Source organism: Mirounga leonina, unplaced genomic scaffold, assembly GCF_011800145.1.
Source record: "Mirounga leonina isolate KUSES-001 unplaced genomic scaffold, KU_Mleo_1.0 Mir_168, whole genome shotgun sequence".
Taxonomy (NCBI): Eukaryota; Metazoa; Chordata; class Mammalia; order Carnivora; family Phocidae; genus Mirounga; species Mirounga leonina.
The window spans coordinates 20,178,692-20,205,570 of record NW_023270426.1 but is presented as its reverse complement, the minus strand read 5'-3'; the positions used below and the strand labels follow the sequence as shown (position 1 = coordinate 20,205,570).

At 49.8% G+C, this 26,879-nt stretch overlaps 1 protein-coding gene across 1 annotated transcript in view; it reads right to left on the bottom strand.

The window, feature by feature from the left end:
• Positions 1-955: 955 nt before the first annotated feature.
• The window catches only part of SLC25A48 (solute carrier family 25 member 48), a 39,671-nt gene continuing 13,747 nt past the window's right edge, over positions 956-26,879 (bottom strand). Inside the window, exons 5-8 of the mRNA XM_035014176.1 lie at positions 12,409-12,666; positions 9,880-10,013; positions 2,256-2,385; positions 956-1,316 (exon numbers count right to left, since the gene is read on the bottom strand). Of these exons, the coding sequence (XP_034870067.1) occupies positions 2,263-2,385; positions 9,880-10,013; positions 12,409-12,666 (515 nt within the window). The 3' untranslated portion in view covers positions 956-1,316; positions 2,256-2,262. The remainder of the gene's footprint in view (positions 1,317-2,255; positions 2,386-9,879; positions 10,014-12,408; positions 12,667-26,879) is intronic.

Genomic DNA, 26,879 nt, shown 5'->3' with positions numbered 1-26,879 from the left:
GCCTCCAGGCCCACGCCTGCAGAGCCAAGGCCAGCACCCATCTGTGCCTCATGGCCCGTGAGAGGACTTTCAGAAAGGGGAGCTTCCGACTGGGGTGCTCACTGCTCTGAATGGCCCAATCCAGGACCATCAGAATTTGGCTTGCTAGAAACTTCTTCCTTCCTCCCGAAGTAGCCAATCGGCAGGCTGGTGACAAGTGGCTGGTGCGACATCTCAGGCAAGCATCCAGCCACTCCGGGTGCCGCCAGGCCTTGCTTGGCCCTCCAGCCACCTTGCTGCTGAGTATTTAATCACATAGACAGATGCTCCTGAACTCTTAAATGGGAAGAATGAGTAATAAGATACTGCATAAAACAGGTATTGTATTTTGTTCTGTTTATTTATATGTTCGGTTTTTTTCCCCACAGTAAAGAGGCACTGATTTTATTACAGGATTTTCTGGAAAGCCACTTTCATCTGGTTACAGGGGGGAGTGGCTGGTATCTGAGCACAGCTTTGAGAACCAGACCATTCCTCTGCCTTGCCCCGGACAAAACCCAAGGACAGTTGTGCTTCACTCAAGATGTTTAAGTATGCAAAATGTGTTACTCCTGTTTCCCTTTTGTAAGAGAGGGCCAAGAGCCAGGCGAGCCGTGAAGGTGGGTGCTTTAGTGAAGAGCTGCAGTATTTGATGTAAAAGCCGGCGTTCCAGGGCTTGCCCTGGGCTCAGTCTTGTCAGCCTGATCCATCACGCCCTTCCCGGGGTCTAGGGTCTGGCCCCATCCACACATGCCAGCAGGCCCCTGCTGCCCCAGGGGAGGCAGCAGGGCGGTTTGCTAGACCTTTCTGACGAAGACCATCCTTCTTTTTTTTTTTTTTTTAAAGATTTTATTTATTTATTCATGAGAGACAGAGAGAGAGAGAGAGGCAGAGGGAGAAGCAGGCTCCCAAGGAGCAGGGAGCCCGATGCGGGACTCGATCCCAGGACCCCGAGATCATGACCTGGGCCGAAGGCAGACGCTTAACCATCTGAGCCACCCAGGCGCCCGACCATCCTTCTTGAGAGAATTTGCAGTCACCAAGACTGAAGCGAAATGGTTTCTTTTTACCTAAAAAATTCAGTGACTCATCCCCCTTGATCTTCTCAGCTCTGCAGGTTACCAGTGTGGAGCCAGAGAAGGAGAAACAGTGGGGGAAAGAAGAGAAGGAGCTGAGAGGATACTGGAAGCTGATCGTCCATCTTCTCAACAATGTTTCTGAGTGGCCATCTCCGTGTGAGGCACCAGTGATAAAGAAGTGAAGAAACAGTCGTAGCTCTCCCGGGACCTTCACGCCAGCTGGGGAGTGAGGAAAGTCATCAGGCAGTTATGATGCAAAGGGGATGTGGTAGGAGCTGAGCAGGGGCTGTGGGGGAGAGCCTACAGCAGGCACAGCTCATCTTGGCTGAGGCATAAGGGCAGGCTTCCTGGAGGAAGAGACTTCTAGACTAAAGCCTGGATGACAAAGAGGAGTTGGTGAAGCCAAGGACAAGCGGGGGGAGGAGGGGGGGCGGTTAAAAGATGGTGTCAGGCAGGGACAGCATGTGCGAAGATCCAGAGGCAAGAGCGAGAATGTTATTTTCAGGATGCTGGTGATGTTGGGGTTGATGACTAAAGCTTTACCTAAAGGGCAATGGGGAATCACTGAGGGCATTTAACTAAGGGAGTCACTTGCTCAGATTGCTTTTCTTAGAACGCTGGGACCGCAGTGATCTTTTGCAATGAGAGAGGGACCGAGAAAGGATATGGGAGGCAGGGAACGAGGGCAAAGGCTGTCCCTTCAGGGCTTTGAGAGCCCATTGATGGCCCTCAGACTCATGCTCTGAGTCCACTAGGGAGGTGGGGAGATGGTGCCCTGTAACAGAGGGTGGGCAGTGTGCTTTAAGTCCTCATTTCTGGGCCTCAGCCACTGAATTTGTAGAGTAAAGTGAAATACACTTCTCTCCAAGGGCTGTTGAAGCTGCTGGGTGGGAAAACAGATCGGTGAGCTCACTATCTACAGGCATATTCTGTGCCGATCTCAGTTCCTGAGTACCCGGCTCACCACCAGTCACGGGTGGGCATTTCAGAAGGGCCTTCTGATGACAAGAGGGGTGGCTACTGTCGCCCCAGAAGTGACACAGATTAGATAGGAAATGAATGACAGGGACGTTTCAGAAAGTCACGATGTGTCCATGGCAAAGAAGAGGGTGTCAAGCCCCAGGGAGGTGCAGCGGGCTGGGAAGGAAGCACACTGACCTGATGCTCAGGGGCTGGTCACGGTGTGGTCCCCACGGAGCACCTGCAGCGAGAGCTCATACCCAAGGAACATGGCGGCGCTCATGGGGAAGCCGCGCAGAGTGTTCACCATGATGCCTCTGAAAAACACCTGTGACAGGAGGCAGCGTTATCAGAGGACTGACCCAGACCCTCCGCAGCGCCACCACGGAGGCGCAGAGGACGGACTGGGGATGTTGGCCACTTGTCCCAGGCTGGACTCTATAGAGCCCAAAGGACCCTTGCAAGCCTAAACCACCCCGGATGCCGCAGTCATGCCCCTGCCTCGACCCACATTCCCTGGGACTGGGCTTTTCCTCCCAGGCCTGGTGCACATACACTAAATACTGGGGGCAAACTGTTGACCATGAACACCCACATACACTTGCTTAATTGCAGCTCTTTCTCATGTACGTACCCACACGCACATGCACGCACACACAAGATTCTCTGGAACCTGGCCGTCCGAGCTCTCCACTGCACTCACTCTGCAATGGCGGACAGAGCAACCAGGTGCTTCATAGGATGTCCCCCAAGGGGCAGAGCGGGGAAGAACTCAGGCCATACTTTTAGGCATGAAGTGGAGACACAGCTTTGGCATTCAATAGCTGTGTTACTTGGGCAAGTGGCAAAGTCTCTGAAACTCAACTTCCCAACTGCAAAATGGGGTAACAATACTACTGAGCTGATATGACTGCTGAAGGAAACGAGATGATGCTTTCAAAGCTCTTACACCGGGCCTGCCATGCAGCCAGCGTTCATGAACTGCTGACGGTCCCATCACCCTCATTGTTAGCAGGAGCCATCCTTACGCCGAGTGACACTCAACCTTCGGTCATTAGTATGAGTTCCGAGGGGACTGGCCTGTATCAATGAGCTGCTTAACTCAGCCATTCATACGAGAACCCTGTATTTGTCTTCTATCCCTCCCATCACTAGGGCATATGATAAGATGCTTCACTTCCTCCTTGAGTCGTCCTGCCTAGTGCTGGGTAGAAACTGGTCAGTGTAATGTGGTTCCAGCCCTTGCCCAGTTCAAAACCTACTCGGAGGAGATAAGCCCCATGTGGGGATAATTACAATACAATCTAGAATGTGATGAGAACAGATCAGGGCTTTGGGGGAGGAGGGACCTGTCCTTACATGTCTTCCCTGGGAAGAGACAACACGTCTAAAGGAAACCCTACCCAAGCATAAACAACCCAAGAACTGTCAGGAATACGACGTACACCTGTTTGCCGACTCCTGTATATTTACTAAGTGTAATAAATAGAACCGGTAGTATAATTTTGAGGAAGTAGAAATCCAGCCCTTTTACATTTCCCCAGTTTCCTTGGTTGTGAGGCACTGTGGTGTCAGGGTAGGAAGAGGCCACTGTCGTCGGCCAGGATGTCACGGGGTCTTCAGGAGGGGCACCTGCACCTTAGAACTCCATAGCAGCCGGCAAGACACAGCCTGGTTGTGGTGGGGGGAGAATGGCCTCTGTGGGTTTGGGGGAAGCCTTACCCCTTACAGGGAAGGGAGCTGATGGACAAGGACCCCAGAGGGGAGCAAGAGGTTCAGCCAAACCCTGGAGTGACTCAGGCAAGGGGCAAGCAGGACATTTGTAACATCTAATGTCTAACCTTTCTGGAATTCCCCAGGCTCACCCAGAGTGACTGAATAACAGCAAGGAACTGGCCCAAGCTCCAAAAGGAAAATTCCACACTGGGTGCCCATAAACACTCCCCTGTGGGCCTGGGCTTGGCTCTGCTCTATGAGGTCACGCCAGGCAGGGCCCAGCTTGGAGTGTGGGCCGCCTCTCCCACAGTGCTGGGCCCTGCGGGAACCATGGAACACTCCAGACATACAGACATGACCTCCCTCCAGCAGCCCTGGCCTGATCTGCTGTGAGGTCCAAAGATGGCAAAGTGCAGACCTGCTGGCTCTTACCCTGAGCTTTTGGAACACAAAACCACCAGACCTAGTCTCTCCTCATGAAGCCTCGATGGCTCCCCACTGCCCAGGGAAGTCTACACCCTTCCCTGGCCTGCCAAGACACTTTTGCTCGGGCCCTGCACTTTCTCTGGGCAGCCTCTTACACCTGACATTCTGGGCATGTTAACAACCTGTCGTTCCTCCAGGGAGCCAGCTCTCTTCCACCACTGGGTCTCTTCTATTCCATCGGCTGGAATGTTCCCCGGCCTGGCTGCACTCTCCAGCAGTCTTCCCAGGGCCACCCCAAGCTGGACTGTGACTCGCTGTCTTCTGTGCACTCAGGATTTCTGCCATCACAGCACTTCTCACACTGTCTCTACCCACCCATCATTTGTCTGTACCCCCATTAATAACCTCAGGGCAGTGAGAGCAGGGCTGTGTGTGGTTTACCTTAGAACCCCCAGCATCTACACCTCTGAATCCCCAACATCTACACTTCAGAACCCCCAGCATCTAATGCTTTTCTTGGCCCAGTGGGCCCTTTGTAAGTCTTACTAAATGAATCAGTGGATGGATGAATGGATGGATGGAATGAACAAATTCCTTGTTGTGAAAAGGAAACAGTCTCTGAGCTGAAAGAGTCCTGCTGGTGTTAGTGGTAGTGGGGGATTCCGGGAGTGGAGGGGTGGCTCCAGTCCCCAGATGGCAGAACCAAAGGGCAACCAACTCTGCTGCCTCAGGAAACGGCTCTTCCTACAAATGTTCCTCTCCACCTCTCCTTACTGTCATTCAATCTCAAGCCACTGTCACAAACCCCCTCCCAACAGCCACCTCCATGCAGCTGAAGGATACCAAGTCCCTCCTCTGGCCTCCTCATCTCAGACAGTAACCCTCCCAGTGTGAGCAATGGCCCAAGTGGCCCATGACGAATGTCACAGCAGGCAGAGAACGGACTCACAGCAGGGAGAGAATGGACTTCTTTTTGGATTCGGGGATGCCCCCAAAGTCCTAGACTTCTAATTCCCTTTATCAAAAACGCTGCTTTCTCAGTAATCATTAAGCGGGTTACAAGGAACTGCCAAACTTGGGTACCATCACCATTATTCTACTCTTTCCCAAGTCTTCATTCCCACTGAGTTCTCCGTCCATAGTGCAGCGGGGACAGGTGGGCTTACCCTGCCTCAATGAGCCACAGTACAAACTGTTTGGGAATGATGCTCCACAGAGCCGGCCGCACAGTCAGCTGGGACGGGAGCCATCCACTGGGCCCCCAGAAAACCCATTCCTCCTGCTGCTGGGAAGGGCTATGAGACAAGCCAGCTGTCCAGGGCTATGTGGGATGTTTTCTTCATGCTGTCGTTTATGTTTACGTGCAAACACATATACAAACATACAGCACAGTCCGTGAATATTTTTGGAATATGTTATAAGAAACTCACAACAGTGATTGCCTTTGAGAGAAGACTGAAGACCAAGGAGGGACAATTAGACAGTATATCCTCTTATATCTTTTGAAACTTCCTATGTTCATGTATTATCTATTTTTAAAACCAACTAATAAAAAAATTAAAAATGACTTTCAGTCAGTGAGTGGTTAATCCAAGCTGAATACTGCTGCCATTATTTAAAACCTGTCTCTGGGGCGCCTGGGTGGCTCAGTTGGTTAAGCGACTGCCTTCGGCTCAGGTCATGATCCTGGAGTCCCTGGATCGAGTCCCACATCGGGCTCCCTGCTCGGCGGGGAGTCTGCTTCTCCCTCTGACCCTCCTCCCTCTCATGCTCTCTCTCATTCTCTCTCAAATAAATAAATAAAATCTTTAAAAAATAAATAAATAAAAAATAAAATAAAAAATAAAACCTGTCTCTGAATATAAACTATGGACCAACGCTACTGAGATTAAAAAATCAATCCTCTGACTTCAGTTGCCTTCCAAGACTTTGTTTTTAACAGAGCACAGTAATTTTTGGAGGAAATAATATCAGCAAAATATTTAGCCTCTATAGACTTTATAGAATTAGGACACATTAATATTTTGACATTAATTTGAATAACTTGACACATTAGTATTTTAATTAATAGTAGACAAGAATATCTCAAATAAAATAGCATCTTTTTTGAATCTTTCTTATGTGTCCCTCTGTGCTTGTTGGTTGAATCACAGTGCTCCTGCTAAAACAATAAAAAAGACAAGTGAGGTGAGGATTCTAGAAATGTGGCAGAATGGGAAATGCCAGCAATCTGTTTCCTTACCTAGATAAAAACTGTGCTGACGGAATCTGTCTGATGTAACTATTTTGGAATTCTGGGGTTTATTGAATGCTTACAACTTCAAGGAGAAGGTTTGGACAGTAAATCTGGTTAATTTCAATCCATTTTAGCTCTTAGCAAGGTAGCAGCTACCCATCCTCCACCCCCAGACCTGTGGCAGGCAGGTAGGTGCACAGACGCTCTGGGAGCAACCTGCACACACAGCTTGTGGAAGCCAGAGTTGGCAATGAGGACCCTGTCTTGCAAATACTGGAGATCTGTGTTTTGATCACTGATTGCTGTTTCTGATCACAGAGGTGCAAAGAGGAAGTTAGGCTCTGCTTCTTCCTCTACCCCACTGATGCAAGTCCTTCCTCCTCTGGCCAATGCCCCTTTCCCCCTTCATTTTTCTCTTTTTCTCTTTTTCCCGTCTTGGGAGCTAGATGTTAAAGACTAGGACATTCAAAAGCAACGGCATGTATGGGGAAAGTTGGAAAGTAACCATGCATGTGCAGAGAAAGGCTCAGAAAAGACCTGAGAAGACCTTAAGTTTACACTTCAGGCTGATCTTTGGCATAGAGACAGCCTACAACAATCAAAAAAGTGAAGCAATAAACAGTAACAAAAGACACTAGACACTGGGGAAGGAGGGGAGAAATCTGATTTCCAGAGTTACCACATAATTCAATTTAAAAGTCTAATTTTCAATAAAAAATAACAAAGCACAAAAAGAAACAAGAAAGTATGGTCCATTCAAAGAAAAAATAAATCAAGAGAAACTATCCCTGAAAAAGACCTGATAGCAGATCTACCTAACAAAGACATTCGAACTGTCTTAAAGATGCTTGAAGAACTAAAGGAAGATATGGAGAAAGTCAAGAAAATGATACATGAACAAAATGAAAACATGAATATGAAATAGAAAATCCAAAAAGAAACCGAACAAAAATTCTGCCACTGAAAAGTACAATAACTCGAGTGAAATATTCACTACAAGAATTCAAAGGTATATTTGAACAGGCAGGAAAAAAAAAAAAAAGAGCAAACTTAAGAATAAGACAATGGAGGGCGCCTGGGTGGCTCAGTTGGTTAAGCGACTGCCTTCGGCTCAGGTCATGATCCTGGAGTCCCAGGATCGAGTCCCGCATCGGGCTCCCTGCTTGGCAGGGAGTCTGCTTTGCTCTCTGACCCTATCCCCTCTCATGTGTTCTCTCTCATTCTCTCTCTCTCAAAATAAATAAATAAAATCTTAAAAAAAAAAAAAAAAGAATAAGACAATGGAGAGTGCCTGGGTGGCTCAGTCGTTAAGCGTCTGCCTTCTTTAGGCTCAGGTCATGATCCCAGGGTCCTGGGATCGAGCCCCGCATAGGGTTCCCTGCTCGGCGGGAAGCCTGCTTCTCCCTCTCCCACTCCCCCTGCTTGTGTTTCTGCTCTCGCTCTCTCTGTCAAATAAATAAATAAAATCTTAAAAAAAAAAAAAAGAATAAGACAATGGAAATTATTGCGGTTGAGAAAAAGAAACAAGCCTAAGGGATCTGTGGGAAACTATCAAGCAAATCAATATATGCATCGTGGGAGTCCCAAAGGAGAAGAGAGATGGGGCAGAGAATATTTGGAGTAATAATGGTCAAAGACTTCCTAAATTTGGTGAAAGACCTGACTATAAACATCAAAGAAGCTTAATGACTCCAAGTAAAATAAACTCAAAAAGACCCACACCAAGACACATTACAATCAAACTTTTGAAAGCAGCAAGATAGAAGGAACACATTACATACAAAGGATCCTCAGTAAGTCTAACAGCAGATTACTTATCAGACACTTTAGAGACCAGAAGTCAATAGGCCAACATTTCAAAGTGTTAAAGAAAAAATGGTCAGTCAAGAATCCTGTATCCAGGAAAACTATCCTTCAAGACTGAGGGAGAAATGAAGACGTTCCCAGATAAACAGAAGCTGAGGGAGTTCACTGCCACTTGATCTACCCTGCAAGAAATGTTCAAAGGAGCTCTGGAGGGTGAAATGAAACAGCACTTGAATCTGTATGAAGAAATAAAAATCTCAATAAAGGTTAAGACACGAAGAGAGTGACATCAGCATCTGATGGTGTACATCTGAGTGGAAGTACAAAATGTCCCTATCTTGTCCCCACCTCAACAACAAAAGTTGGGCATCCATCCACCCATACAGGTGCCTCTGTGGGAGTTGTGGGATCCAGCACCACATGCTAAGGGACCCAAAAGTCCTGCCCACCTGTGTATCAGGTACTAGGCAGAGAGCCTATGAACTGGCTCCAGCCCCTCTCAGCTGCAGTCTGGGAGCACTTGGAGAACAAGGACTTGGCCAGTATATACGTGTGTGTGTGTGTGTGTGAGAGAGAGAGAGAGTTTGTGAGTTTGGATGCACTGGAGCAGGGAGGGCGGGGGATGAGGCAGCCATGTGAGGAAAGGTCCAGTGTTCAGTAGTAAGATTGACACTAGTAAAACTACTAATACTAATACTAAAGCCAATGACAAGCAGCTCTTTGTAAATATACTCTGTGTGTTATGCATGAAGCTAAGCACTTTTTATATGCCTAATTTAATCTCACTAACAAATATCCCTGTTGTTCATGGTGAGGATGATTATCCTTGGAGAAATTGAGGCCCAGAGGGGAAACAAGTTGCCTGGATTTCCCCACCCAGCTCATGAGTAGCCAGGCTGGCTTTAACTCAAGCCTGCTGACTTGAAGGGGCAAGCCACGAAAGCTGGGGGCCCAAGGAGGCAGAACATGCATGATGGTTTCTCTGAAGGGTACTAGGGGGTGTCATGGGAGGCAACACAGACAGGGATGATTTTGTTTATAGCCTTGGATGCCAAACTTGGAATGCTGTTCGTCATCCTAGGACAGTTCAGAGACAGGAAGGGGCTTGGATTTAGACGAGCCCTTTGGGTGCAGGGAGGAGGAAAGAGAAGGTAGATAAGGCCAGGTTGCAGGCTGCCTCATAGCCAAAACCAGAGGTGACGGGGTGTGGACTCGAGTGGGGTGAGGGAACAGAAGACAGAGCGGGGGACTGGATGTTGTGAAATGCGATGACTGACGTGGCTTTAGGACCCCCTACTTGGAGGAGGGCGAGGCACTGAGCAGTGAGTGAGGAAGCTGTGCCCCCAGCCTTTCCTGTTGAGAAGGTAAGCTTTGGTGACACACAGATGCGGGCCCAGGTCCTAGCTCTGCCATGCACCAGCTGTGTGACCTCAGGTAGGTTACCAGTCCTCTCTGAGCCTGTCTCCTCCACCAGCCTGGGGCATGGACTAGACGAGACAAGGATTGAAGTAGGGCTTGATATGGTAACCTCCAGTACTTTGGTTTCCTGATTCCCCTCTGTAATCTCACATCCCCCCAAATGTCTGGCCCACCTTCCAGGGACTGACACCGACCCCACATCACTGCGGTGGGGCTTACTTTAAGACCTTCCTTCTGGTAACTCTGGGAGATACAATCCAGGATGCCTTTGTATTTGTTTAAATAAACCCCATCAGCTTGGAGTCGACTTTTCACGACATCCATAGGAGTCGCTGTCCCCCAAGAAATTGCTCCTGTAAAGAGAGAGACAAACAGGTGTCAGGGACTGGCTGGTTGGGGTCTGGAGGGGACGTGGCTCCCTGCCCCTCTCTACCACTGACAGGCTTAACAAGCTGCTGGGGGAAGCGGGCAGAGCTCAGGCAGGACCTGTGAAGGCCATCCCTGAACTTCCCTCACCACTCACTGTGGAACTTTGTAGAAGTCTCCTCCTCTAGGCCTTGGGTCTGCCATCTGTAAAATGGGGCAACAGTACCTACCTTCATTGGGTTCCTGTTAGGCCAAATAAATGGATGCACGTGAAGCATTTAGCACAGTGACAGGCCCACAGCCAGCGCTTTGTCAGTGGACACCTTTATTAGCAGCTTTTACTGGAGACACAGGAACAGGCCCCACCAATACTTCACAGTGCCTTTCCGGGGCACCAGGGGCGAGAGCCCAAAGTGAAGGCTGGGGCAGAAGGCTTGCAGCTCCCCAGAGACAGAAGGGACTCTGAATACAGAGAAGCTAAGCGAACACTTGCAGACGGCTACTCGCCAACGGAGGGCCAACTAAGGCCTGAAAAGAGCAGGAAGGTCTTTACAAATCTTGCCCCTTTTCCAGACATCTGAAATTGAAGCCTTGGAACAATGTAACACTAGGTCATCTTCATTGGAGAAGCTCAGGTGCCCTAGTTTGAGCGCTTTGATGACTTTAAAGGACTCTCAGAAAACAATGCCAGGTTACTGTAGAAACACTAAAATTGGCACATCCTTAGACAGGAAGAGAAAAACAAACTGAGGCCAAAGTCCAAGGCAGCTGGTTTGCAAGGTTTACTGATTGCTGCCCAGAGACTCCCAAATGAGGCCTTAGTCTGTCCTGGACCCTCTGCCCATCCCAGCCTCCAGCCCCCGTGGCCTCCTGCCCATGATCCTCTGGGAATCCTCTGCACCTCCCTTCCCTCTTGCCCCCTGCCGGGATAATGGGGCTGCTTCCCCTGGAGACTGTCCAGGTGCTGCCCTGGCATACTCGCCTGTTCCTCAGCCCACGGGCCAGGGTTTTATAAAACGTGGTCTGCCTACCAGGCCACTCAAACCTGCTCTCACCAGAATCAAGAACGAATGGGGCCTCGTGTGTCTTCTCGGCCAGCAAGTGCTTACTAATCACTTACTAGGATCTGGCACAGGCCAGGCCTCAGATGCATGGGGGCAGAGGGCGGACATTGGCGTTTGGTGGCTAAGACAAGGGCTTCATTATATGCTTGTGGCGTTTCGAGCCTAGCTAATGATGATGGGGGTGGGGGGGAGGAGGAGGAGGAGGAATGATCATTTTCTTCTCTCCAGAAGATCTTTCCCGTCAACATCACACATGCCATGTTATCAGCCTTCTTAAAAAGCAACGCTCTTTTGACTTCCCTACCCCACTCTGGCTACAGCTGCATACCTCTCTTCCCCATCACAGCCCAGCCAAACCCCAGACATGCCGTGTGTCCTTGGACTGTCCAATTTCTTCCATCCCATTCTCTCCTGATCCCACTTCAGTTGGGTGTTCACACCCTTCTCTTTGCCAAAATGGGTCCTGTCACAGTCCCTGGTGACCTACATATTGCTAAATCCAGGCAGCAGGCATAGCAAGTACAAAGGCCCCGTGGTGAGGAGAAGCCAGGCATGATCAGGGTGCAGCAAGGAGACCTGGGTGGCTGGAGCAGAACAAGCAAAGGGAGGGGAGCAGAAAAGGAGTGCAGAAGGGTAACAGGCAGCTGGTTCATAAAGGGACTGAAATCCACTGTAAGAACACGGATTTTTTTACCCTAAATGAAGTGGGGATGCTGTGTGATTTCTGAGTAGGGAGAGTAGGTAACCAGTCCATGGTCACCGAATGAGTAGATGAGGATTTGAATTGGGATCTTGCTGACTGGCGAGCCCCTGCTATACTGTCTTCATTAGCTGTGTGCCCTTGGGTCGGTCACTTAATCCCTCTGAACCTCGGTTTTCTCATCTGAAAAATGGGGAGACTGACTCCTCCCTTACAGAGTTAATGACATTCTCACATTAGAAAGGCTTGCTGTGTCAACATTCAAAAAAAGGTGAACCGCAATAACAGATTTCCTCTTCAAAGCTCAGTAATACCTGACACAAAAGAAATGGTCAGAATACATCTTCTGACTGAAAGTCCAACGACCCTGAAGAGGGACTTGCCACTCCCACAGGTCCAGAGGGAAGGAGAGGCAAAAAAGAGGGAGACCATTCCCCATACCCAGGCTTTCCTGTGTCTGGCCAGGTCTGGCACATAGTGGGTGCTGAACACAGAACTGCTGGACGAGTGACTGGATGAATCGTGCCCTTCCCTGGGCTGAGAAGGGTATGATGGGCTCCCCAGGCATCCCACTACAGGCATCAGCCCAGGGACAGGGGTCAGTATGGCGGTCCTTACCTGCCAGGCCGCCAGCCAGCCACACGGCCCAGGGGCTGGGGCCTGCGCAGGCCTCGGGTGTGATCCAGTCGTTCAGGAACACATAGGGGATGAAGTAGAGACAGTAGCCCGGGACATCCCTCAGCAGCATGGCGCCAACACCTCGGTACATGCCTGCCAGGCCCTCAGTCCGCACGATGGTTGCGATGCAATGCACAGCTCCCTGGTAGACTGGCTGCACCCCAAGAGCCACGGCCCTGGGTTTCAAACCAAAGTTGCCTGCAAAGACAGGGGGGAGAAATGGCAAGGGACACAGGGGACAAAAGACAGGCCAATCTCCAGCACTGGAGCCAGCCCGGCCCACTGACAACTTCCACTCGCATGGCCTGCTGGTTTTTACCAGAACTGCTGACCGTAGCAGCTCACACCAAGATTCTCAAGTCCCAAGACGAAGGCCAACACATGCAGCCAGCTGTGCAGCCAGACTGGAGACAGTGTCTGCCGGGAGAAAGCACCAGGTGCCTGAATGGTTTCTGGTCAACCATCACTATGTCTTTGTGAGCAGCACCGACTGCCGATGTCCAAGATCAAAGATGAGCAAGCTGTACTCAACTCTTTCCTAAAGCAGAGGTTGCAAATTCAACGTACTCCGTGTTCGTGTGTATGTGTGGGTACTTGTTCACAGTGTGGTAAAAAAGCATATGAGGTTTGGACCTGGACTGCTCTGGTTCCAAATCTAGAACCCTCTACTTAAAAACTCTTTGACCTCGGTAGGCCACCTTTTTTGGCCTTTGGTCCCTTAACTTGGGCGCCTGGGTGGCTCAGTTGGTTAAGTGACTGCCTTCGGCTCGGGTCATGATCCTGGAGTCCTGGGATTGAGTCCTGCATCGGGTTCCCACCTGCTTCTCCCTCTGACCCTCCTCCCTCTCATGCTCTCTCTCTATCGTTCTCTCTCTCAATAAATAAATAAAAATCCTTAAAAAAATTATTTAAAAAAAAATAAGAGAACAGGCCAATAATTTATTGTATACAAAGTTGCTAAGAAAGTAGATCTTAGGGGCGCCTGGGTGGCTCAGTCGTTAAGCGTCTGCCTTCGGCTCAGGTCATGATCCCAGGGTCCTGGGATCGAGCCCTGCATCGGGCTCCCTGCTCAGCGGGAAGCCTGCTTCTCCCTCTCCCGCTCCCCCTGCTTGTGTTCCCTCTCGCTGTGTCTCTATCTGTCAAATAAATAAACAAAATCTTAAAAAAAAAAAAAGAAAGAAAGAAAGTAGATCTTAAAAGTTCTCTACACACACACACACACACACACACAGTAACTATAGGCTATGACAAATGTATTAACTAACCTTACCTTGGTAACCACTTCACAATACACATGCATATTAAATAATCAAGTTGTATACCTTAAACTTATATGTCAATCATATCTTAATAAAGCTGAAAAAATTTTAAAGGAAAAAGAAGAGAACAGGTGAGTATAGATAAAATAATACCTATAAATTGCTCCACATGGTACTGGAAATGCTGTAGGGGGAGAATAAGTTATCCATAGGTTATTACTGAGACTGAGGTGACCAGCATGAATCAGGAGGATACATGGGCTGGAGAGCCATCTGTTCTGTCCCTCCAGCCTTGGCCAGCAAGCAATGGCCCTGTCTCTTCCTTTTAATCCTTCCTCCAGGCTCCCCTGTCTGCTTCTCTGATGCTCATCTCCCCTGCTACACCCTTTAGCTCAGCTCTGACTCATGACCAGAGAGGCCTCCCAGTCCCAGTGCAGATATAGTGGGCTCTTATTCTCAACATTCCGTTCCCGAAGAACTAACGTGATATGACTAGGAAAGAAATAGAACGAAGCTTGCCTGTGACACACACCTATTTTACCACCTGGGTTTCATTCCCTGTATGTGGCATCTCACTTTGGTTTTGCACTTTGCTGACAAAGAGGCAGTAACTTTCATTACCGAACAGCTGAATTTCCAAGTTCCCCAAATAGTCCCATCCTTAAGATGAAAGGTTAGGAGCAAAGATTCAGCTTCATGATTCCATAGTCCAAACTGAAGGTTTGAGAGTCAAGTGCAACCTGTCCTTTCGCTTATCCCAGAAGGAGGTGAGATAGAAGGGGAGCTTTCTATTTGCCTGGGGAAGTGTGCTTGAACCAATGAATCCTGTATTTTCTTTTTGTGTAGGGGGAAGAGACTAATCACGGCCATGTGCATTCAGCCAACTACAGTGTGGGCAGGAGGCTGAGTCCCATTCACTTCCACAGCAGATACCCCCAGGAAGGGAGTAAGGGCGGTGGCCACTTCTGCGGGCAAAGGGCCCTCTGAGCTCGGAGCAAGACCAGACCCTATGGTCTTTGAAAGCCCACTGAGATAGCACTGCACACCCCTTCCTTTCCCAAATCCACTATGATGCTGCCAGGGTCACCCTGGGAAATTCTGGGATGAGACAGAATAGATATAATTGTGTCAGCATCTGAACTTTACCTGGGTCATGCTCATGTCCAGATAACAGTGACCTGACCCAGGAGTCAAGGTTTTCATGAATCAACTACGGGTATGATGTAGCTCTCAGAAGTTACTGATTGAAGGAGAGTGTCCTGATAATATTCTGCTTGGGTAAAGGTATAGATGTTGAAAAAAATACTTGCCCAATCTTCAAGATGCCCTGTCAACAAAAAACCTGTACTTTTTTTTTTTTTCCTTTTCTTCCCAGGATAAGCAATAAGGAACTTCTCTCATATTCTACCAGGTTTGTTACATAAGCAATCTAGTTTTTATTGCTTGAGAATTATCCATTTATGGCTGTTAGAGCAATATAATTGTCATGGGGACTGGCATCCTCCGGAATACTGACATGAATCTAACTAGCAGCCAGTTCCTTCTGGACACAAAGCCCCTGGAACTCCTTCTAGCTCCCTCATCCCCAGTGTTAAAGCACGCACACACATACACACTTATTTGGAAATAATTTTCGATTTGCAAAAAAAGGGCAAGAAAGAGAAATTATACAAACAACACCTTTATATATCCTTTCCCCAGATTCATCTATTGTTAACATTTTACCTCATTTGCTTTATGGTTTGTGTGCACTCTCTCTCTCTCTCCCCTCCCTTCTCACTGAACAGATGCCCCTGTCCGAGTGCATAAACTTTGCCTGGGCTATGTTCATCTCCAGGTAACAGTGACCTGACCCGGAATCAAGGGTTTCATGAATCAGCTATGGGTATGATGTAGCTTTCAGGAGTTACTGATAGGAAAGTATCTGATAAAAATCTTCCTTGTTTGGAGGTGCCAATGTTGGAAAAATATTTGACAAACTTTGAACCGGCCATGTCAACAAGACCCAAACTTGTGCTTTTGGGTTTTTTTTAACCTTTTTTCCCAAGGTAAGCAATAAGAAAATTCTTCTGTACACACATGCATATTTTTTTCACATGTACATACATATTATTATTCTCTGAACCATTTCAGGGTTAGATACCAAATGGTCCTTTACTCCTAAATGCTTCAGTAAGTGTTGCCTAAGAATAGGGATATTGCCTTACCTGTCAGAGTAGTTATCAGTTTCATAATCTACATTAACAATAACTTTACCTAATGTACTGTCTATACTCAAATTATCACTTGATCTCATACTGACCTGTATGGCATTCCTCCCCTCAGGAGTGCAGAATCTAGTCTAGCCAGTTTCTGCATTCAGTTGTCACAATTCTTCAGCTTCCTTTATTTATTTTTGTTTTTAGTAAGCTCTATACCCGATGTGGGGCTAGAACTCACGACCCCAAGATCAAGAGTCACACACTCCAACGACTGAGCCAGCCAGGTGCCCCTAGCTTCCTTTAATCTAGAGCATTTCTACAGCTTTTTTGTTTGTTATTAATGACACCAACATTTTTTTATGAGTATGCTGCCTCCCTCCTTATGAATAAAACCTTTCTCATTTGGGGTTTGTTTGATGTTTCCTCGTTATCACACTGAGATGATGCATTCTTGGCCGGACTTCCTCCCTGTTCTCACCTCTCCTCCCATGAGGACTAATGACGCTCAGGAGCCCCTGGTCTTCTTCTCCGGCCTCCTATCCTAGTTTTTATTAGCTTTCTTTTTAATTTAGATATAATTTGCATTCAATAAGAGGTGTAGCTTGTACGTGTACAGTTGAAGAGTTCTGACAACTGCACGTACCTGGGTCACCACACCCTACTGAGAAAATGACGTCTTATTCTTTTTTTTTTTTTTTAAGATTTTATTTATTTATTCATGAGAGACAGAGAGAGAGAGAGGCAGAGGGAGAAGCAGGCTCCCAAGGAGCAGGGAGCCCGATGCGGGACTCGATCCCAGGACCCTGGGATCATGACCTGAGCCGAAGGCAGACGCCCAACCATCTGAGCCACCCAGGCACCCAATGACGTCTTATTCTTGAGGCAACCTGTTTTGGTCACAGCTCACTAAGACACAGCGAAGATTCCAAGCCTACCTACCCTCTCCTGCTTGCCTTTCAAGGTATAAGAACTCTGCGACATCAGTGATGTGTCACTCAGTGAGAAGCAAATCTTTCAACTGGTCGATGGTCGTTACGGGCCCACCTGCATTAGCAACAGTGGCCCCGGGCGATTCAAATGGGACCACAAAGCAGAAAACAGCGGCAACTCTTATCAGTTGCTCCAACCAAGAGATGCCCCGAGGCTGGGCCCCGGAGGCGGGAGGTGCGGTTTGGAAGGCGTAGCCCAGGAGGCGTGGCCCAGAGAGCTGGGGCTGGGGGGGGGGAGGCGTGGCCTGAGAGGCTCAGCTTAGGAGGCGTGGCCCGGGGAACATGGCTTGGGAAACAGGGCCTGGGGAGGCGTGGCCTGAGAGGCGTGGCCCCGGGGAGGCACGGCTTAGGAGGCGTGGCCCAGGGAGGTACGGCTTGGGCAACGTGGGGCGGCAGGAGGCGGGGTATGGGAGACAGGGCCTGGGGAGGCGTGGCTTGGCAGCTCCACTTAGAGAAGGGCTGAATCAGAGTTCTTGGTAACTCTAGCTGTTTAAAACAAACTTTGGTGACCTTTAAAAATGGACTTGGGAGGTTGCCGGCAAGCAGCTTTTGGAAATAGGCACAACTCCCATCCAACTGAAATCCATGGATCTGCATGTTGTTTGTGCAAGGAACCCAAGGAAGGTGGTGAGGTGCTGGGTGAGTACTCTGCTCACACTGAACCACCAGCTCTCAGCCTGTTGTTCCTGAACCTTCAGGGCTTGGCTTGGAAGTATACACGTGCATGTAAAGGGATTCATATAGGGCATATTTTCTTCTGGCACAAAATGAATTTAGTTTCTCTAATTAGAATTTTTTGTCCTAAAATGAGGATTAAATTACGAATCAAATTTTGATTTTTCATCATGAGGCTTTGCTATTGACACCACTTTTTTCTGTACTCTAAATGAAGACCCTATACCTTTTCCTATGATACGTATGGATTAAAAACCTGAAACACTCAAGATGCATGTGGTTTTGTTTGTTTTCCCAAATTCAGCTAGGACCAATTCAAGCCCCCTATATCAAGACAGGCAGGATGCTCAGAGTCAATGAAATTGGCCCCTACCCAGCTCCTAATCTTCATCCAGGAGCAGAGGAGAGCCTACACAGTTCTAAACCCCCCCCCTCCTCCAAGCTCCCTCACCTCGACCAGCTGGCCTACCTGGTCCGTGCTGCTGGGAGGCAGGAGGCACAGGAGCTGGGGACCATCATTCCTTAGACTACATGGTGTGGCTGTTTGACTTCACTGCTCTGCACCAGGGGAAGGTATCTTGCTCACTGGCCCCTGCCTGAGCAAGGAGGAGGTCCCTCTGGAGGCAGGTGCCTCTGTAGGGCGTAGGAGTTTCCAGGTTTGGCCAATCCTAACAGGTACCCACACAGCCACGTCTTGGGAGTTCTTCCACTTCAGAGGGGCTGAACCAGCCTAGATGCAGGCTGGGTCCCCACAGATTGGCCTCTCAGAAGCCAGGGGTATAGCCACAACATACTGCTGGGCCCTTCCCAGATACAAGCATGGAGAAGTCTCATCTCTTTCCTTTCTCAGATATTGCTGTTCAATTTCTTCAATGGGCCATAACTGTGGAAACAGGAAAGTCAGCCGAAACACAATGGCTGGTCACTGATCCACTGCACTGAGAGGGGGCCGGCCCTCAGAAACACAAAGGCCTGGCCACTTTTTAGAAGGGAGAGTGCCACGAGACTTCTCCTGTGTATGTATAGTCAGACGTGGAATGAAAACACAGCATTACTTCTCAACAGGTCACTTTCTACAGAAAATCCTTAATAACTAAGCCATCCACAGGTGAGGTCCTGCACGTCCCCAGTCAGTGATGTGCAGGGTTACCATGTTTTCTGTGCTCAAATACTTCTAGGCCAGTGGGCTGTCAAATCGAAGTTGGGAGCATGGACTTATTTCAAGGGACCCACAAACTGGCAGGCATTACAGATTCACAGGACTCCTAAAGTAACTCACATACACGTGTGACCATTTTTCTCCTATGTGTAGGTGCTATTGTGGGGAACACAACAAAAATTTACTTAAATATACTAATTATCTATAGTAACTTCTTACCGTATGAGGTTTCTTAATCCAAAGGCACTTAATGTACAGCTGCTATTATATGGGTTGGACCCCATTTAATGTATTTAAAAGGTTTTCTTAGGAAAACCTGGGACCCCCCCCCCCACCAGCCCATGCCAGAGGCTCTACCCCTTTTATAAGGTCTGTTCTGGATGCTATTGTTTTCTGAGCATGTTGTTTTACCCTAACCCATGCAGTGAGTTTCCTGATGACATGAGTAACACACTGTGGCTTTTCCCAGAGTACTGGGACCCTGCGCCTGACACCATGTCCCGTATGTGCCTCAACATCCATTCAATAAATACGTGAGCATCTGACTGGTTAGCTCTCAGGACTTGGGCCTCCCAAAGGTTCCCTCCCATGCCTGGCATTCTTCCAGGCTTGGTCCTATCTGGTCCTTGTGCCAGAGGCTGCAGATCCTAAAAGCAACTCCTAAATCATGGTCCCAGCTACCGCGCTATTCCAAAATGCCATGGAAGCTCTGTGATTTGGGTTTGAGCAGGTTGGTCAAACTGCTCTCAGTTCCCTCTAAGTGGAGCTTCCTCAGAAAATTACCAACCAGGAAGCTCTTGCCCAGTTCCTATTTCCAAAGAATCCAGCAGTTTCCTTATGATCTGAAGGAATCATCATAGGCAAATGGTTTAGCAGAAAGAGCCCTGGATTAGAAGCAGCTGGGGTTCGCTTTGCTGCTCATTTTCTATTTACTGTTCAACCTGGTACAAGAGACTCCACCACGCTGGCCCTCGGTTTCCTCCACCACTTACAAAAGGGGAAGAATAAATAGCCTGCCACCTCTTTTGGCTTTTGTGAAAATTGAGTGACAATGTTGGCAAATGTACTTTACTTGAGGCAAACAGTCATTCCTATTTTTATTATCCCTATCCTGATATGACTCCAGATTCCGGAAGTGCTAAAACTGCCTGCAGCCAAGCCTACTGTGGAAGGCTGTGGATGCCCACACAGGGCCAACAATTACCAATACTAGTGCTGAGTCCCCAAATCAGGACAATACCTGCCCTCATCAGTTGATTGAAAGACCAAATGGATGTGTCACCCACGTACGTAACCTCACAATGGTGTGTTACACTGTATGCACCGTCATTCATTTCTGCTAGCTGTGTGGGACCACAGTTTGGGAAAGATTCAGCCAAACCATCCAGAATTCAGGGACTCCTCTTGAACTACATGGCTCAATGCCTGGCCTCTTCACAAATTTCCTCCCTTCACTTTTGGGCTGCTATGGCTCCAGCCCTCACTTCCTATTGGCAGCCCACAGCCTACTTGACAAGAAGGTTCAGGCTGTATGGTCCTGGCTTGTCTCCAGTCCCTTGTCATGCTCCAAGGATTCCTCCTGTCCCCCCACACAGACTCTCTTCTTCAGGAGTTAAATGGAGCAACATTCAGGGAGCTTAGCATCAGTTATTCTTGTCCTGCAATGGGAAAGTCTTGAAAAATCTGCTGTATCAGAAGCCTGCTCCTCCCCAAGGCCAACCTGCCTAAAGAAGAGTGTTTTTCTTGGCAGCCACATATCTTTATGGTAGCAATAAAACTATGTTGCCAAAGAGACAAACTGATGTGGTGAGGGCCTCTGAGGCACAGTTGGCGACCTTCCCAGCCAGACACTGCTGAAGATTCAGAAAAATCAGAGAAATGGTTTCACCGCATTTTGTCATCATGTGGATCCTTGGGCTCAGACGGCCTTTGTGTTCTGGTGTGTGGCTGATGATCTCGTTCAGCCAGGTCCACCCCTCCTGTGGCCCTCTCTGATGTTACCATTCCAGCCCTATTTATCTTGCCTAGGCATGCTCAGAAATTAGGACCTTCTCCTCAAATCCTGGCCACACTCTGTCCCCTTCATTCTGTTCAGGTCATCTTGAACACGCTAGTGCCAGGCCTTGTGATAAGGGCTCTCCCAACCTCCTTCCTCCTGCCCTCAACATTCTCTCTGAACTGTCTGTTTTGTTCTCCTCTCCCGGCCCAGAAACAAAAGGTTTTTCCTGCCCAGCCCTTGCTCTCTGTCCCTAGTGTCACCTCCCAATTCAGCCATTCATTCTCCCCTCTTGATTCCCTTTTGCCTACTTTGGTGACAAGAGTTTCCCAGGACTCTGCCTGCGGGGGCAGTGGAGGTGGACGGCCCGGGGCCATGCCCGGTTGCAGTGAGTCCCACCTGAGGGAGCACGGACCCGAAACCCAACCTGAGCTTCAGGTTCCCCATCTGGAAGAGAAAGAGAATGACGGCACCTCTTTTACCCAGCAATGGCAGGCATGCGTTAGCACAGTTCACATGGCATGGGATCAGCCAGGACCACGGCTGCTGGTGCTGCGGGAGCTCCTCCCCGAGTCCTTCCTGAGTCTTCCCCTTCATCTCCACCTCTTCCTTTCTGCAGCTCACCTGCATGTGCACCTCACTCATGGCCTCAGCTGTCCCTTCTCTGTCACAGCCCAGACTCCTCTTCCAGCCCTGATATTCCAGCGGCGACACCTGGCACACAAACCAAGCCAGACTCGGCATATTCTCGCTCAAGCCTGCCCTCCTGCCAGGCTCCAAAACAGCCGCACTGACAACAAGTGTGTATGGATCACGTGCCCCACACCAAGTGTTGCCTCACACACTTCACCTGTCATTTCATTCCCTGGGGGGGCTGGGGGGGTGGGGAGGGACTCCTCCCTCACAGTCACCCAACTGTGCAGTCCTGGGCCATCTCAGACACTGCCCTCTCTCCTGCTTGGCCCCACTGATTCTCCACCACCGATACCTCCAATCAGCCACCCCCTCCATTCCCAAAGCCCAAGGCCCTGGGGCCCCTGTTCCCGTTTCTCACCTGGTCTGCGGCAGAGCCCCCAAAATCAACCCGCCACCTCTACTTTCCCCACCCCTTCTACCTCTCCTGAAGGAACCACCTTCCTCCCACATAGCTCTGCTCGGGTCATTCTGCTGCCCAAGATGCCTCACTGTCTGCTGAAAGGCCACCTAAGCCCACCCTCAGCTAAGAAATCCAAGCTCTTCACAACTCCCCCTGCACCTTCCCCTCCCCGCACTGTAGTCAGAACTCCGACCCTGTGCCTACAGTGCTCCTCAGTCCGAAACATCGCTCCATTCCCACGTGCCCATCTCCAAAGCCCAGCCAGTATTCCAACACCCCATCAGTGGCCGCTTCCTCTCTGGAGCCTTCCTGACCTGCAGAGCCAGACTCTGAGGTTCCAGAGCCTTCCACAGGCCCTTCTCATTCTGCTACACGTTTGATTCCCCACCAGACTGTGCGCTCCCTGAAGGCAGGGGCTGTGTGCCTGATACCTCTGATTTATCTACTCTGCTTGGCTCCGAGCAAGAGCTCGGGAAAGGCTTGTGAATGAAGGAGCCAGAGAGTGAGTCCCAACAGGTGGCACACTCAGCACTCTGTCTCCAACGGGGCCTGGTGCAGTCATAGGACGGTCGGTCGGCACAGAGTTAATGCTGAGTTCTCCTCCAGTTCCCAAACTCTGCCCTCCCGGGGTGTTGAGGCCTTTGTGATTTGCACATTAATGAGGCTCTCCATGAAAACACAGACCAAAAGCTCCCAGACTGGGGAGAAGTAAGTGTCACTGGCCATCGGCCTCCGGGATGTGACTTGGCCCGGGCAGTGGAGGGACTGCCCGCCTCCAGGACCACAGCCCTGAATTCCAGTTCGGGCCCAGCAGGGCACCCAGGGAGGCTCATGCCCACACAAAGGGCGAGGATGACTTCCAGAGGGAGGGTTTTTCCACCGGTGCCTTATAGTGCAGGCCACAGCCAACTGAACCCAGGCCAGCCTCTCTTTGCTGCCAAGCAGGGGCGCCAGGAGCAACCTCCGTGAAGTTGCAACAGTTTTCATGAGGGCTAACTGCTGTTTAGTATGCAACCCCAGTGGGGGCCACATGGAACTTCCCTCCCAACTTCAGCAACTGCTGATGGAATGTGGTTAAAAAAAAAAAAACAAAAACAAAAAAACCCTTCTGTATAACAATTTCACAGTATGGGCCAAGAATCTTAAAAATGACCAGACCCTTTGACTCATTCATGAAGCAAAGAGCCCACATATTTAGGGAAATAATCCTACAAGGAGGGCAACTCCGTATGGACAGATTTCCCGATCACATCACTATGTTTAAAAGAGGACGAACCAGCAACAATGTCAATGTCCCTCACTAGGAAGGTGGCGACCTAAGTGTAGTACAGCAAACATTTATTTTAGGTGTGCGGGGTGCCAGGCACGATGCTCGGATCGTCACGTGCAGTCTGTCATCCTGTTCTCTCCCAGTTACAGGGAGCTACTGTGACGACGGCAGGTTTGCAGATGAGTCAACGGAGGCCTGGTGACGTGAGGGGAATTATCTAGAGTTCCCAGGTTGTGGTGGAGGGAGGACCAGAAGCAGGTAGCCTAACTCCAGAAACTGAATTTTTGCCACACTGTATCATCCCTCTCGATACGTGTGTGCGCACACAGGCACGGTGATGGAATACTGCACGTCTATTTTGAATATTAGTCGTCTCTTGCCAATAATTTTAAATGCCATTTTCATAATGCCATAACATTATGGAAGATGTGTGTTATAAAACTGAGTTAAAAAGAGGACATGAAACTGTCTGAGTACAACTTCTTAACATATTTAATCTATGTATTTAGAAAAGGAAAAGGAAACACATTTATGTATTAACAGTGACTGGATTTGGGTGGATGGACATTTTCTCCCTCCACATTGAATGTTCTAGCTTGTGTACATTTTCAACGACTGGTCACCATTAATAGATCATCAGGATGAGCTCAGTGGCTTTATATTTGCAAGCCTTCAGGTAAGCTCACCTCTTACCTCAATGCGGCCTCCATTCTCCCTGTCACATGTCCCAAAGGAAGATGCCAGAGGCCTCCAGCCCCCTGCACAGTATACGGGCGCAGTCCCTCACAGCCCATCACCTCCACCCAGGAAGTGGTCAGGCCGTTCTGGGGTAAGGCCACAAACCACATGCCTGGCCCGAGGCTGCCTGGAAATGCCCATCTCAGCACAATCACCCTGCAGAGCAGGCCTGACCCAGGACCGAGACCACAAGTTCGCAGCCAGGACCAGCCCCACACTACCCGCCCACGCACTGCTTTGGGCTTCATGGTGTGGTGTTTGCATCTGCTTTTGTTCTTAATTAAATTATCTGGCAATTTCCAATCCCGGCCATGTGGCAAACATGAGCTGGAACAGAGTCGAAGGCACCCCTCGGACAGGATGTGGGCTTGCCACAGTCCCCACCACTCCCTATTACTCCCCTGCACCAGAGTGGACACGGGCTGGAGTTGCTGCTTTTGTAACAGCAGAGTGATACGGAAAGTGAAAGATGTTCTGTGTCCAGTTTCGATCAAAAGAGGAAAAATGAAACATGGGTTAGCAAGGCTGTGGGTGTCAAGATAAATGGAAGAGGGTACCTTTTCCAGGCACCTCTGCTCGCTTATGTTACCTCCCTGGTCCCAGTGAGTCTTTGAGATTCCATCTCTGGCCTAGAGGGTCTCTGAGGTACAAGTAGAAGGAAACCGCATCCTCCTCCCTTCCTGGGGAGATTCCTGGCAGAAAGCACTGCCTGCCTGCCCTGCTCCAGCCCCAGTAGCGATCCTGCCCAGCCACCAAGGACCTTCCCGCAAGCAGCTGGGGTGGGAGGTGAGGAACGGTGGGCCAGGCAGAGAGGGGCGGCCCAAAGCCACGGAATTCAGACCCATCCCTGGGAATCCATGAGCTGTGCCCATTACTTGAGCAATGTTATTTTGGAGACATGCTCCCAGCCCGCTTCCTCCCTCAAGTTTGAAGCTAGATTTGTGATGAGTCTGTGCAAAGGCCCAGGTGTTATCAAAGCTGCTGTCTTCTCAGCTTCCACAAAATCCCAGGGCAGAAACAGCAACAGAGCATCAGTGGGCCCTGAGTCAGAATGCCTGGGGCTGCATCCTAGCTCCACCTCCTACTAGGAGAGTGACCCAAGGCCAGCTACAGAAGCTGCTGAGGCCTCAGGCTCCCCTTTGTTAACCTCTAGGAATTGGGTTGATAGAAAGATAAAACACTTGCAGAGCTCTTAGACTAGGCCCTGGCGTAGGAGAAGGGCTCAGTAAATACTGGTTACTCTGCCCCCACCCCCCATGCTGGGACCTGGCTTCGCCCAGATCAGAGGCTTGAGGAGCACGGCTCAGACAGACCCTCCAATCTCGGTTTCTACCCTGCCTGCACTTGCTCAGGTAAGCTGCCTGTCTCCTTTATCTCTGCACTGCCTGCTAAGTCCCCAGGCCCAGGTGCTAATGACCTGGAACTTTGCAGGGCTCAGAAACATTGGCCTGCAGGAACCTCCCTTGGCTTCCCATTGAGAGCCTTCTCGGGGTTCACACAAGGCCAGTTTCCTGGCACACTGAAAAGGACAGAGTAAACACATGCTCACTTTCTGTCGCTGCCTCAAGGGATCGACTAAAGCGAACAGGTTTCCTTCTGGCACAACAATGAGCTGACAACCTCAAGCCGCGGAGAGCTACACCTCGGGCTCTCGCGGCCCTGGCGAGCAGGCAGGGATAACCCTCAATGCGTCCCTGACCAGGTGCACAGCCCTGATCTGCACCGATCCCTCTACCCTCCTACTACCTGCCTCAAAGCCCTTCCTGACCCCCAGCCTGTCCTGCTCCCTCCCCACCACCACATTTGGAGTGGCCCAATTCCTGTCTGCTGGAAAGAACATGACAGGAGGATTAGGATGTAGACTCTTGTTCAGTGCTACGTCCCTAGCTCCTAGCTCTGTGTCTGGAACATAGCAGGTGCATACGTAGCATGTTGGGTAAATGAACAGGGCTAGCAGCCATATGGACATATGGACCTCACAGTACTATGGTGGGTGTTAAGTAAACGGGGCACACACGGTATCAGGCATACGGTGAGTGTCTTGGCAGCTTTAGCAGCTGCTGATGGGGGCTGCTCCCATCCCTAAAACTGGCTGCCCCTGCACACCCAGCTTTGGGAACCTTCTTGGGTCTGCCCATTCCTTGACTGCCTCCCATCCTTCCTCCAAGCTCCAGAGGCTTCTCGCCTAGCCTCAGCATCCCTTGTAGTTCAGGCCTTGGCTTGCCGAGTTAGTTACCATTCTAGCACCCTCTGCAGGGAAGGGAGGGGTGGAGGAGGACAGGACAGAGGATGGAATCAATTCATTTGCTTCCAAGTGTCCCAGGTGTTTCTAAGGAAGGCATTTTTCCAGAAACAGCTCCCTGGTGTCCAGGCTGGCTGTGCCTCCCCTTGCCCAATAGAGAAATGCACGCCTCACCCCTCCTCTTCCCCTTCCTCCTCCCCTTCCCGGGTCAAAGTGCCCAAGTTGTGAAGGAGGCAGGTCTGCCCCCAGGAGCAGAGGAGACCCATCACTGGTAATTCTGCCAACATCTGGACCCAACGAGTTTGAAGACTTAGGGAGAGAGGTTTCCTCTGCCCCTGGGACTGACACAAGCTGTTCTGAGAGAGCCCAATGCCAACCTGGGGGCCAGGCCTCCTGGTTCTCAATCTGCTCACGATGCCCTTCATTCCTCAACATGTTTGCTTTTGTCTCTGGGACAGGACCAGATCGGCGAGCTTCAAACGCTTCTGTGAGACGCCACCCTTTGCTGAAACTAAACTGTACCAAGGCATGGCTCAGTAGGTCAAGTAGATGGAGGTGGGCTCCCCTTGCCCTGTATCTCTCTGAATGGCCCCAAGGAGGGTAGGCTGCAACCCTCAGGATGAGCCAGCCTGCTGTGGTCCTGTATCACCCCACATGCCGACAGTGACCAGGGGCCCGCGGGCACTGAGCCTCCCCCAGGCATGACCCAACTTCTTAGGACAGCTGGTCCCAGGCTCTCCATGGGCCCCAGTGAGGATACCAGCATCATGCTCAGGGGATGTGCAG